This window comes from Eubalaena glacialis, chromosome 15 (assembly GCF_028564815.1).
Source record: "Eubalaena glacialis isolate mEubGla1 chromosome 15, mEubGla1.1.hap2.+ XY, whole genome shotgun sequence".
Taxonomy (NCBI): domain Eukaryota; kingdom Metazoa; phylum Chordata; class Mammalia; order Artiodactyla; family Balaenidae; genus Eubalaena; species Eubalaena glacialis.
This window is the reverse complement of record NC_083730.1, coordinates 75,095,166-75,109,952: the sequence shown is the minus strand read 5'-3', so window position 1 is coordinate 75,109,952 and position 14,787 is coordinate 75,095,166. Positions and strand designations below refer to the sequence as shown.

General features: G+C 43.2%; 1 protein-coding gene across 1 annotated transcript in view; it reads right to left on the bottom strand.

Annotated features, from left to right (window-relative positions):
- The window catches only part of ACACB (acetyl-CoA carboxylase beta), a 136,485-nt gene that overhangs the window by 56,838 nt on the left and 64,860 nt on the right, over positions 1-14,787 (bottom strand). Inside the window, exons 12-16 of the mRNA XM_061169893.1 lie at positions 8,007-8,168; positions 5,988-6,151; positions 3,156-3,306; positions 2,954-3,057; positions 1,815-1,896 (exon numbers count right to left, since the gene is read on the bottom strand). Coding sequence (XP_061025876.1) covers positions 1,815-1,896; positions 2,954-3,057; positions 3,156-3,306; positions 5,988-6,151; positions 8,007-8,168 — 663 coding nt within the window. The remainder of the gene's footprint in view (positions 1-1,814; positions 1,897-2,953; positions 3,058-3,155; positions 3,307-5,987; positions 6,152-8,006; positions 8,169-14,787) is intronic.

Here is a 14,787-nt window from a genome sequence, read left to right as displayed (position 1 = left end):
AGAGGAATATTTATTGCCACATTATTTATGGTAACAGGAAAACCTAGAATCAAACGAGCTCTCCAACAGTGGGTGCTGCCATGGAATGTTCTAGACCTGCACTGTCAAATATGGTAGCCCCTAGCCAGACGTTCAAATGTAAGTTAATTAAAATTAAATGAAAGGTAAAATTCAGCTCCTCAGTTACACTCGCCACATTTCAAGTGCTCCATAGCCCCAGGTGGCCCATACTGGACAGAGCAGATTTAGAACATTTCCATACCTGCGGAAAGTTCTATTGGACCGTGCTGCAGACTCTAAACTGATGTTAAGGAAAACTTGCTAATAACAGGGGGAAACTATAGGCCATGATAATATCAAAGCAGTAAAAACATTTGCACTATGATCTTAACTTTATAAAATCAATGCATAAGGAAAAAAATAACTGAAAAGAGGTCTGCTAAAACGTCTGAACCCGGGCCACAGCAGTGAAAGCGCAGAACCCTAACCACTAGGCCACCAGGGAACTCCCCCATGGTGGACTGTTTTTCTGACGCTTCATGCTTGTTTGCTGTTTTGAAATTTTCTGCAACGAGCATGTGTCATATTTAAAATCAAGGTGAGGCGACCCAGGCCCCCAAAGGTAGCCAGGAAGCATCAGGGCCAAAAGGGAAGCGATTTTACACACGTTACGTGGATAACACACTCGTTTGGCTGAACGAAGCCTGAAAATCTCCAAAGTTGAAAGTTCAATGTGTGCTCAGCAATGTTAAAAATCAAGTAAGAGAAAATAAAAATTCTGTTGCCTTTTCCATGGAATGTGAGGCTGGGAAGTGCTGGGGAGGCCCTGGCTTCCCGGGGACACATCGCTCCCGAAGGTCACCCCGACTTGGACCCGGGGGGCTCATCCTGTGCTCGCACATCTCAAATATTCTTTGATACTCTGCTGAATTGGCCTGGGATGGCTCAGGACGGGTAACTAGATACTTCCAACAGAGAAAAGCAACCCTGACAAGCCCTAGGGATGCTGGTGATAGACCCGGAAGCAGTCGGAAATCCACACATTCATTCTCGGTGCAGAGACGCTGGACAAAGCCAGTCTCACAGCCCTGGGAAATGCACCCACACGCTCTGCTCTTGAGCAATGGTCCGGCTCACACTTTGTAAGGGGTTGAATTATGTCCCCCCAAATTCATGTCCTCCCTGGAACCTCAGCTTGTGACCTTAATGGAAATAGGGTCTTTGCAGATGTAGTTAGTTAAGGAGGGGTTGTGCTGGATTAGGCTGAACCCTAAATCCAGTCTGACTGGTGTTCTTGTAAGAGAAGAGACCCAGAGAGACAGGCACAGAAGGATGAGGATGTGAAGACAGACAGACAGACACAGACACACTCAGAGAAGGTGGCCGTACAAAGCCAGAGACTGGAGTGACAACCTACAAGCTAAGGAACACCACGGACTGCCCACAACTACCAGAAGATAGGAATGCATGCTCCCTGGGAGCCTTCAAAGAGACCATGGCCCAGCCAACACCTTGATTTTGGACTTCTGGCCTCCAGAACTGAGACTATAAATTTCTGTTGTTTGAAGTGACACCAGTTTATGGGACTTCATTATGGCAGCCACGGGAAACCAATACACGCTCTAACGTGCCTCGTGTGCGTGGCTCAAGCCTACGGGTTCTGGAATCCAAAGACCTTAGATTTCAAGGTCACGGGACTGCACGGGGAGTCCTGGGACCAAGCATGAGAAAATCCACTGCAGGGATGGCCCATCGCAGAAATAAAACTCCCTTGAGCCACCAGAGTGTGGGAGACATCTAACAGAGACCTTTACCTTGAGGATGTACTTAACGCCTCCGTAGATTAATTCTACATCCACAATGTTCAGCAGAGAGTCTGCGGGGAGGACCTGACCCCTGAGAGAGAAGACAGACCTGTGGTCAGTTTGGGAGTGACCAAGAACTCCGCAGCCATCCATCCCCTGGATATGAAAACCCGCCCACTCTTTGCCTCTTCTAACTATCGACACACCTGACTGATAAAAGTCAAGGAATGGAGAGTCCCAAGGAACCTGACATCCCTTAGAACTTAAGGAAATTGCTCTTGCTACGGGATGTGACATTTCAAAAAGGCTCTCTAAGAAGCAATAACCATATTGCTTCTTCTTGAAAAAATTCCTTACGTGGGAATTCTGCCGCCTGCTTATGAAGGAAACGAATGCACGGATTGTGATTCTATTACCATTCAAAAGCATATTATCCAAGCACTAAGAACTTTCGCCCTTCTAGTTCCCTTTCAGTAGTTTCCTTTGCCTACCACAGTGGTTTTCAATGTGGGGTGGGAGGGTAGGGTTTGCCTCTACCCCGAGGACATCTGGCAATATCTGGAGACATACTTGATTGTCCTGACTTCCAGGGGGAGAGGGGATGCTATGGATGGGACCAGGGATGCTGCTAACTTCCTACCCTGTCCCACAGGACAGCCCTCACCACAAAAGATGACCCAGCCCAAAATGTCAGCAGTGCTGAGGTTGGGAAACCCTGGTCTATCCTAAGAGGGAGCTCCTGGCCACTTCCACAGGGTCCATTTCACTGGTCACCTGATTCAGGTGAGGGTATGGGAAAGAACCATTTGTAGAGGTGACCTATAACCCGCTTTGCTTCTCAAATCCACCTCCTCCTCTCTGAACTCCTGAGTGCTACGACGTACCTTGCACAGGTCAGCACGAATAAGCGCACTGCTGTCTATAGGATGATGGCTGCCTTGGCCTTGAGTATCCCTCCCCTCCCGCCCCCTACCCCAGCCTCTTCTAGGGCAGTCCAGGTTTATCCAAGGAATTCTACAGAGGCAAGCACGTAGGAGAGGTTCACTAATTGCTTGGTGATGGATTTACACCCAAATAAAGCATGTTTCTGCCTTACTTGCCACCAACACGTATCCCAAGAGGGGAAAGGAAGTACCCAGGGGCCCCACCTTTCCAGCGAGTGTAAGAAATCCGTCATGCAGGTCCTGAACATCGAGTCGGCCACGTTCAAGGCTCCGCACACCACCCCGAGCATGATATCCGGCTTCTCGGCCTGGGAGAGACTCTGCATGTCAGTATCCACAGTGACCAAAGCCACGGGGAGCCAGGAGGGCTCCAGGACCCCCAGGGGAGACACGTGCAGCTCCCCACCTGCACTTTCTCGGCGATGAGATTATCCAACCAGCTGGTGTCAATGTCGTTGTTCTGGAAGCTCTCGGTCTCCAGGAGGTTGGTGAGATATTCCACGGTGGTCCTGAAGTCGCCCCGGATGGACAGTTCCTTCAAAGCCACCACCATGTTCCTTGAGGGGAAGGCACACGGATTGTTTTCCCAATTAACGTATGCGTCATCAGAGTTCTGGAGTGGTTTCCAGTGAGTCAGAACCGCACAGAAGTTTAGGGAGGGCCCTGAGTCAGACGGCTTGGGGCAATGTCAGCTCCAGCATTGACTGGTACAGCAAATCTTGGGCCAGTGACTTAACTGCCTGGGCCTCAGTTTCCTCATCTGGAAGATGGGGGAATAACCTTGCCTTCACACAGATGCTTGGGGATTAAAATGAGACAGTCTGTATAAAGCACATGGTCACTGATCAATAAACCTTAGCTGCTATGAAATGATTTATTACAGTGATTATAATTGTTATTAACCATGCCAGTTGCTCTGACTCCCTCCCCCGCTGGACCTATCAAAATCCCCCAGTGTCCCAAGAACGAGCCGCTCTTTACCTGTCCACACAGCTGTCCAGTGTGCCTGGGGTGCACGAGTAGGTGGCCAACACCAGTGCCCCCCTCTGGGCATGGCGGTCACCAGCCCACACGTGCTTGGCTGTAACCACCTCCCGTTTCCCAGAGGGGCTGCCTCCCCCCAAACAGGGTGTCCAGTCCAAAGGGCAGAAACCTCCACTCTCCATGAAATCATAGGGAGAGTGTTTTGGGGAAAGGCACCAGAGGAAGAGGGGGCATAAGCACACTTCGTGGGAGAGGAGAGCTTTCACACCAGTTACGATGCTCCTGCGTGCTGCCAGCAGGTGTGACAAAGGGGCCACGAGACCCCAGCGGGAGGGTGAGAAAATGAAGACGCAGTGAGGTTAAATGAGGGTGTCAAATAGGCTACTGCAAGTTGGGTGTGGGACCCGAACCTGCATCTACAGGCTGAGCCACTGGATTCATATGTGACCAACTTGTCCCATGTGGCTCAGGACTTTCCCAGTTTTAGCACTGAGAAATCCCACATCCCAGGAAACACTCAGTCCTGGGAAGACAGGGACAGTTGATCCCCCTCTTGCACACTGACAGCAATAAGAGCTGGAATTTTTCCTTCCTATTCTGCTGAAGTGATTACTGGCCACTCACAGTGTGGGACAAGCCACAGGTCACTTCACTCGGAGACAGCTGGGTTGGCTGACCACCATCCCACCTTTCATTAATCCTTATTTGCTCCAAGCGTCTCAATTTTTCACTGATTAAGATGAATTACTCAAAGCTGGCAAAGAAACTCTCTCCCTCAAAAGCACCAAACTCCATTTAATTCATGGCTAAGCGCCCCAGGTCAGACATTTAAATGCTTTTCAAATGAAATGTCTTAGGGATTTTTCACTCTAAAAGACACCTCCACAAGAATGTTTAATTTTACAAACTGAACTGGTGTTTACCTTTTTGTTCCCAGGTCAAGGCAGGAGAAATGTTAAGATGCGGGGGTTTTGACTGCTAATTTTTAGGGAAATGCAAATCAAACCTACAGTGAGGTACCACCTCACACTGGTCAGAATGGCCATCATTAAAAAGTCTACAAATAACAAATGCTAGAGAGGGTGCGGAGAAAAGGGAAACCCTCCTACACTGTTGGTGGGAATGTAAGTTGGTGCAGCCACTGTGGAAAACAGTATGGAGGTTCCTCAGAAAACTAAAAATAAAATTACCATATGATCTAGCAATCCCACTCCCAGGCATATATCTGGACAAAACTCTAATTTAAAAAGATACATGCACCACTATGTTCATAGCAGCACTATTCACAGTAGCCAAGACATGAAAGCAACCTAAATGTCCATTGACGGATGAATGGGTAAAGAAGATGAGGTAAATATACACAATGGAACAGTACTCAGCCATAAAAAAGAATGAAACAATGCCATCTGCAGCAACATGCATGCAACTAGAGATTATCATACTAAGTGAAGTAAATCAGAAAGAGAAAGACAAATACCATATGGTATCAGTTATATGTGGAATCTAAAATATGACACAAATGAACCTATCTATGAAACAGAAACAGAATCACAGACATAGAGAACAAACTGGTGGTTCCCAAGGGGGAGGGAGTTGGGGGAGGATGGAGTGGGAGGTTGGGATTAGCAGATGTAAGCTTTTAAATATAGAATGGATACACACCGAGGTCCTAGTGTATAGCACAGAGAACTATATTCAATGTCCTATGATAAACCATAATGGAAAAGAATGTTAAAAAAAAGAATGTATGTATAGGTATAACTGAATCACTTTGCTATACTGCAGTAATTAACACGACATTATAAATCAACTATACTTCAACAATTAAAAAAAAGATGTGGAGGTTTTGGAATTTGTAAGCTTCTTTGTCAATGTAGGTTCCTCCAGGAACCACTTATGAGATTTAAATTTAAAAGAATCCCCAGCCCCATCCCAACCAGCAACACCTTTTTAAAAAAGGCTATAGTACTCAGCACCTTTTAAACTTTTAGAATCACCTTGAACATTCTTTGGATCTCCTTCAAGATCGACCTGTAATAAGCTCAAGACCAATGACCTTGGTGAACTGATTTCATGTATGTCATGGATCTCAAGTACGGGAAGAGGACAGACTGGGTTCTCGGACTTCAGCATAGGGTATTTAAAATAGGGTCTGCTCTTCGTCTCCTAAAGTGCTGCTGCATCTGAAGCAGCAGGCTAATTTTTAGTTTCTCAAAGGGAGGGAGGGAAGGAAGGGAGGGAGGGAGATACTGACGAAATGGCCTCTTCCCGGTTCTCTCCCCAGGAGAAGCAGTGCCCAAACTGGGAATCAGCAAATTCATGTAAGCCTCCAGTGGCAGCCACGCTGAAATAACCCCACACGTTCTTGCTGCTGCGGAAATTCAACTCCTGGACCGTTCCAGAGCTCGGCTTAAACCCCTGGAGCCCAGACAGAAAGAGCAAAATGGAAGAAATCGTTACTCCAGATATATTTTCATCAGAATTAAATCCTAGGAAAACCCAAGAGCCCCCACCCCCACACACCCAAGAGCTTAGCGTGATGAATAAAACACTGATACTTCTCACTAGGGGTGCAGGTGTTTCCAGGTGAGCACGTCAATGTGTGTCATTTTTACTTAAAAAAAAAAAAAAGTCAAAAAACCACCACCAAGTTGGGACCGGTGATCACTGATGGAGCTGAGTGAAGGTACATACTGATTTTAAATGTTTGCCATTGTTGACAATAAAAAGTGTAAATAAAAGAGGAGTTGGCGGGATTTCCCTGGTGGTCCAGTGGTTAAGACTCCATGCTTCCACTGCAGGGGCCACGGGTTCAATCCCTGGTCAGGGAGCTAAGATCCCACATGCTGTGCAGCGCAGCCAAAAAAAAAAAAAAAAAAAAAAAAAAAAAGGAGGAGTTGGATTTCCAATTCCAGATTATGAAAATTTCAGCAGGTAAGGAAATCCAGTGTCAGCCCTTGCTGATGCTAACACACACATAATTCCCTTTGCGGGGATGACACAACCCCTTCTGAGTATAATTGTGGTAAAGGGGGGTGGGTTGGATCCTCTTGCTGGGATTAGAACTCTTGAAGCTTGTGATGGAGGCATTCGTTTTGGCAGACATGCCTGGAGGCAAGAGATGGAAAGTTCCAGGTGCCTGGGCTATTTCTACACGTGATCCTCCATCCTCCCAGGCACCTGTGAACAAGGCATCAACCCTCTGAAAATTTCCCATTTTGCTTGTCCACCATCAGAACTGACTGTTCGCCTGTAGCCAAAGATCCCAAACTAATACAGTCACCATAGTTTAAAATTCTTCCATTAAAAAGGTGGGGGTGGGGTGAGAGGACTTCCCTGGTGGCGCAGTGGTTAAGAATCCGCCTGTCAGTGCAGGGGACATGGGTTCGAGCCCTGGTCTGGGAAGATCCCACATGCCGCAGAGCAACTAAGCCCGTGCACCACAACTACTGAGCCTGCGCTCTAGAGCCCACGTGCCACAACTACTGAAGCCCGCGAGCCTAGAGCCCGTGCTCTGCAACAAGAGAAGCCACCGCAATGAGAAGCCCGCACACCGCAATGAAGAGTAGCCCCTGCTCTCCACAACTAGAGGAAGCCCGGGCACAGCAACGAAGACCCAATGCAGCCAAAAATAAATAAATAAATAAATAAATTTATTTACAAAAAAAAAAAAGGTGGGAGGTAAAAAAAACCCCAAACCTCTCTTCTCCCAAATTTCTTAAATGTAGTTATTAAACAACTAAATTGTGGTAGATTATGGAGATTATGTGACAATCAACTGTCAGTAAGCATGTAAACTTGATAGATGCCAGCTGGTTGGTATCATAAGGCACAAGTAAGAACAAGTCACATAGGGACTCCTTAGAATGAACCAGATTGTATGTTGCAGCAAAAAGTTCATGGGGCCAGAAATCCAAGGACCTGTGCTCTAAACCTGGCTGTCCCAAAGATGGACGTGGTCTGTAAAGTCCACCAGTGGGGCTTGGCCATGGCCTCAGCAAGTCCCGGGCGTGAAGGTGGTCACCCCAACCTCTCGAGCTGTAATGTGGGGTCACAATGCCCAGTGGCAGGGCTGTCATGTAACTGACATATGAAGGCATCTGCCCGGTACCTGGGACACATCACATGTGGATAAACCGTGACATGTCCCTTCCCGCATCCCAGCGTCCTCGCCTGTAAACTGTGAACCTGGGTGTCTCAACAGGCTAAGGTTCGGGGTCTGCCACATGCTGGGAGGTCGGAGATGGTGGAAACTCAGGGCCCTCAGACTTGCCTCGTCTGGGTTTTCGCTGGTGATTCTTGCCGCAATGACGTGGCCTCGGGCGATGGGAGGGTTGGAAGGGGTCTCAAAAGAAATGGGCGTCACCCCCCATGGGGACTCTCCATACAGAAGCCGGATATCCTTCAGCCGGTGCAGAGGCACGCCCATGGCGATCTGAAATCAAGAAATCCATCCCAAAAGAGGGTCAGTGCCCAAACGCGGAGGCCAGTGCTAGAGGCGATGGAGGTGGGGGGGTGGGTGAATGATTTCGGATATACTGAGCTCCTCCTGTGCCCACCAGACCGGGCGACACGGTGGCAGGAGAGGCACGGAGAGAGAAAGACAGATGGCTTGACCCTGCCCCCAAGGAGTGAACTGTGTCGCTGGGAAAAGAAGCGACAGTCACAGAACAACATCGCGAGCATCAAATAAAAGTTACAGATCCTTAGTGCTGTGGAAGGGGTGGGGGAATGGTGTCCAGCTGCAGAGTCAAAGAAGGTTTTGTGAAGGACACAGGGAAAGCTGGGCTGGAGGACCGAGTGAAAAACAGACAGTGATGGACACCAGGTGAACCAAAAGATCAAACTGAATCTGCTGGGTCTTTGGATGTGACACACTAAAAGGGACCCAGTGGTACCTGTGTAATATCTTGCCAAAGGGTTTAAGTGACTTCCAGAAGGAAGAAATGACCAGGCAAATCCAAATGGAGGGACATTCTGCCAGAACACTTCACAAATGTCAACATCAAGGACAAAAAAATAAGACTGGGGAACGGTTCCAGATTAAAGAGATTAGGAGACATGAAAATGGAAAGGGATGTATGGGTCCTGGATTGGATCCCGGACTTGAAAAACAAAGGACAGCAACAAATTATTGGGACAACAGGGAAAACTTCCCTGTGGACAGTAAGTAACAGATAGGTAAGTGGAGGGTGTCAAAGCTCTGTTTCTGGAGTGGGGCGATTCTACCGCGGTATTATTCCCAGGAGGTTCTTATCCGAAAGATTTAGAGGCAAAGTGGCATGAAGTTCAAGCCAAAACATCTCTCAAAAGGTTGAGCCAAGAAAAAACAAAAAATTATACAAAAACACAAATAGAGAGAGAGGAAGCAAATGTGGTCAGATGCTAACAAGTGGTGGACCGAGGTGGAGGGTAGGGGTGTTAATTGTATTATTTTTGCAACTTTTCTGAAATTTTTCAAACTGAAAAAAATAGACAAAATAAAAAACAGAATAAAAACTCTGAGAGGATTTTTAAGACATTAAAGTTAAGTTCTAATTAAATCAAAGTAAAAACTAATTAAATTAAATTTTCAGTTAATTAAATTTAATCCAAATTTAAATTTTTTAAAATTTAAAAGAAATTTTCAAGAAAGAAAGAAAGGGAGGAAGGAAGGAGAGATTAATAAAAAAATTAAAGAGTTTCTATTAATGCAAGAGTTCCTAACTCTGGGTGACATGTTCTTAGCAGGGGTGAGCCCAAGAGGGCAAACATTTGTTCTTGGGGGTGAAAATAATCTTACTCTATGTACAGGCAGACCTTGGAGATATTGGGGGTTCAATTCCGACCACCACAATAAAGCGAATATTGCAATAAAGCAAGTCACACAAATTTTTTGGATTCCCAGCACATATAAAAGTTCCATTTACACTATACTGTAGTCTATTAAGTGTGCAATAGCAGTATGTCTGAAAGAACAATGTGCGTACCTTAAATAAAAAATACTTTATTGCTAAAAAATGCTAATCATCACCTGAGCCTTCAGAGAGTCTTAATCTTTTTGCTAGTGGAGGGTTTGAAATATTGCAAGAATTAGCAAAATGTGACACAGACACGAAACAAGCAAATGCTGTTGGAAAAATGGCACCATTATAACTTGCTCGACAGGTTGCCACAAATCTTCCATTTGTAAAAAACAAACAAAAAATGCAATAAAGCAAGCAACAGTCAGCTCTACCCACCTCCAGAGCCTCCCATCAAGCCTCTTAGATAGCCTCAACCACCAGAGGGCAGACAGCAGAAGCAAGAAAAACTACAGTCCTGCAGCCTGTGGAACAGAAACCACATTTACAGAAAGATAGACAAGATGAAAAGGCAGAGGGCTATATACCAGATGAAGGAACAAGAAAAAACCCCAGAAAAACAACTAAATGAAGTGGAGATAGGCAACCTTCCAGAAAAAGAATTCAGAATAATGATAGTGAAGATGATCCAGGACCTTGGAATAAGAATGGAGGCAAAGATTGAGAAGATGCAAGAAATGATTAACAAAGACCTAGAAGAATTAAAGAACAAACAAACAGAGATGACCAATACAATAACTGAAATGAAAACTACACTAGAAGGAATCAATAGTAGAATAACTGAGGCAGAAGAACGGATAAGTGACCTGGAAGACAGAATGGTGGAATTCACTGCTGCGGAACAGACTAAAGAAAAAAGAATGAAAAGAAATGAAGACAGCCTAAGAGACCTCTGGGACAACATTAAACGCAACAACATTCGTATTATAGGGGTCCCAGAAGGAGAAGAGAGAGAGAAAGGACCAGAGAAAATATTTGAAGAGATTATAGTCGAAAACTTCCCTAACATGGGAAAGGAAATAGCCATCCAAGTCCAGGAAGCACAGAGAGTCCCATACAGGATAAACCCAAGGAGAAACACGCTGAGACACATAGTAATCAAAGTGGCAAAAATTAAAGACAAAGAAAAATTATTGAAAGCAGCAAGGGAAAAACGACAAATAACATACAAGGGAACTCCCATAAGGTTAACAGCTGATTTCTCAGTAGAAACTCTACAAGCCAGAAGGGAGTGGCATGACATACTTAAAGTGATGAAAGGGAAGAACCTACAACCAAGATTACTCTACCCGGCAAGGATCTCATTTAGATTTGATGGAGAAATCAAAAGCTTTACAGACAAGCAAAAGCTAAGAGAATTCAGCACCACCAAACCAGCTCTACAACAAATGTTAAAGGAACTTCTCTAAGTGGGAAACACAAGAGAAGAAAAGGACCTACAAAAACAAACCCAAAACAATTAAGAAAATGGTCATAGGAACATACATATCGATAATTACCTTAAACGTGAATGGATTAAATGGTCCAGCCAAAAGACACAGGCTTGCTGAATGGATACAAAAACAAGACCCATATATATGCTGTCTACCAGAGACCCACTTTAGACCTAGGGACACATACAGACTGAAAGTGAGGGGATGGAAAAAGATATTCCATGCAAATGGAAATCAAAAGAAAGCTGGAGTAGCTATACTCATATCAGATAAAATAGACTTTAAAATAAAGAATGTTACAAGAGACAAGGAAGGACACTACGTAATGATCAAGGGATCAATCCAAGAAGAAGATATAACAATTATAAATATATATGCACCCAACATAGGAGCACCTCATTACATAAGGCAATTGCTAACAGCTATAAAAGAGGAAATTGATAGTAACACAATAATAGTGGGGGACTTTAACACCTCACTTACACCAATGGACAGATCATCCAAAATGAAAATAAATAAGGAAACAGAAGCTTTAAATGACACAAGAGACCAGATAGATTTAATTGATATTTATAGGACATTCCATCCAAAAACAGCAGATTACACTTTCTTCTCAAGTGCGCACGGAACATTCTCCAGGATAGATCACATCTTGGGTCACAAATCAAGCCTCAGTAAATTTAAGAAAATTGAAATCATATCAAGCATCTTTTCTGACCACAACGCTATGAGATTAGAAATGAATTACAGGGGAAAAAGCGTAAAAAACCACAAACACATGGAGGCTAAACAATACGTTACTAAATAACCAAGAGATTACTGAAGAAATCAAAGAGGAAATCAAAAAATACCTAGAGACAAATGACAATGAAAACACGACAACCCAAAACCTATGGGATGCTGCAAAAGCAGTTCTAAGAGGGAAGTTTATAGCTATACAAGCCTACCTAAAGAAACAAGAAAAATCTCAAGTAAACAATCTAACCTTACACCTAAAGAAACTAGAGAAAGAAGAACAAACAAAACCCAAAGTTAGCAGAAGGAAAGAAATCATAAAGATCAGAGCGGAAATAAATGAAATAGAAACAAAGAAAACAATAGCAAAGATCAATAACACTAAAAGCTGATTCTTTGAGAAGATAAACAAAATTGATAAGCCATTAGCCAGACTCATCAAGAAAAAGAGGGAGAGGACTCAAATCAATAAAATCAGAAATGAAAAAGGAGAAGTTACAACAGACACCGCAGAAATACAAAGCATCCTAAGAGACTACTACAAGCAACTTTATGCCAATAAAATGGACAACCTGGAAGAAATGGACAAATTCTTAGAAAGGTATAACCTTCCAAGACTGAACCAGGAAGAAATAGAAAATATGAACAGACCAATCACAAGTAATGAAATTGAAACTGTGATTAAAAATCTTCCAACAAACAAAAGTCCAGGACCAGATGGCTTCACAGGTGAATTCTATCAAACATTTAGAGAAGAGCTAACACCTATCCTTCTCAAACTCTTCCAAAAAACTGCAGAAGAAGGAACACTCCCAAACTCATTCTATGAGGCCACCATCACCCTGATACCAAAACCAGACAAAGACACTACAAAAAAAGAAAATTACAGACCAATATCACTGATGAATATAGATGCAAAAATCCTCAACAAAATACTAGCAAACAGAATCCAACAACACATTAAAAGGATCATACACCACGATCAAGTGGGATTTATCCCAGGGATGCAAGGATTCTTCAATATATGCAAATCAATCAATGTGATACACCATATTAACAAATTGAAGAATAAAAACCATATGATCATCTCAATAGATGCAGAAAAAGCTTTTGACAAAATTCAACACCCATTTATGATAAAAACTCTCCAGAAAGTGGGCATAGAGGGAACCTATCTCAACATAATAAAGGCCATATATGACAAACCCACAGCAAACATCATTCTCAACGGTGAAAAACTGAAAGCATTTCCTCTAAGATCAGGAACGAGACAAGGATGTCCACTCTCACCACTATTATTCAACATAGTTCTGGAAGTCCTAGCCACAGCAATCAGAGAAGAAAAAGAAATAAAAGGAATACAAATTGGAAAAGAAGAAGTAAAACTGTCACTGTTTGCAGATGACATGATACTATACATAGAGAATCCTAAAACTGCCACCAGAAAACTGCTAGAGCTAATTAATGAATATGGTAAAGTTGCAGGATACAAAATTAATGCACAGAAATCTCTTGCATTCCTATACACTAATGATGAAAAATCTGAAAGAGAAATTATGGAAACACTCCCATTTACCATTGCAACAAAAAGAATAAAATACCTAGGGAGACAAAAGACCTGTATGCAGAAAACTATAAGACACTGATGAAAGAAATTAAAGATGATACCAACAGATGGAGAGATATACCATGTTCTTGGATTGGAAGAATCAACATTGTGAAAATGACTCTACTACCCAAAGCAATCTACAGATTCAATGCAATCCCTATCAAATTACCAATGGCATTTTTTACGGAGCTAGAAAAAATCATCTTAAAATTTGTATGGAGACACAAAAGACCCCGAATAGCCAAAGCAGTCTTGAGGGAAAAAAACGGAGCTGGAGGAATCAGACTCCCTGACTTCAGACTATACTACAAAGCTGCAGTAATCAAGACAATATGGTACTGGCACAAAAACAGAAACATAGATCAATGGAACAAGATAGAAAGCCCAGAGATAAACCCATGCACCTATGGTCAACTAATCTATGACAAAGGAGGCAAAGATATACGATGGAGAAAAGACAGTCTCTTCAATAAGTGGTGCTGGGAAAACTGGACAGCTACATGTAAAAGAATGAAATTAGAATACTCCCTAACACCATACACAAAAATAAACTCAAAATGGATTAGAGACCTAAATGTCAGACTGGACACTATAAAACTCTTAGAGGAAAACATAGGAAGAACACTCTTTGACATAAATCACAGCAAGATCTTTTTTGATCCACCTCCTAGAGTAATGGAAATAAAAACAAAAATAAACAAATGGGACCTAATGAAACTTCAAAGCTTTTGCACAGCAAAGGAAACCATAAACAAGACAAAAAGACAACCCTCAGAATGGGAGAAAATATTTGCAAACGAATCAACGGACAAAGGATTAATCTCCAAAATATATAAACAGCTCATTCAGCTCAATATTAAAGAAACAAACAACCCAATCCAAAAATGGGCAGAAGACCTAAATAGACATTTCTCCAAAGAAGACATACAGACGGCCACGAAGCACATGAAAAGATGCTCAACATCACTAATTATTAGAGAAATGCAAATCAAAACTACAATGAGGTATCACCTCACACCAATTAGAATGGGCATCATCAGAAAATCTACAAACAACAAATGCTGGAGAGGGTGTGGAGAAAAGGGAACCCTCTTGCACTGTTGGTGGGAATGTAAATTGATACAGCCACTATGGAGAACAATATGGAGGTTCCTTAAAAAACTAAAAATAGAATTACCAAATGACCCAGCAATCCCACTACTGGGCATATACCCAGAGAAAACCGTAATTCAAAAAGACACATGCACCCGAATGTTCATTGCAGCACTATTTACAATAGCCAGGTCATGGAAGCAACCTAAATGCCCATCAACAGACGAATGGATAAAGAAGTTGTGGTACATATATACAATGGAATATTACTCCGCCATAAAAAGGAACGAAATTGAGTTATTTGTTGAGACGTGGATGGATCTAGAGACTGTCATACAGAGT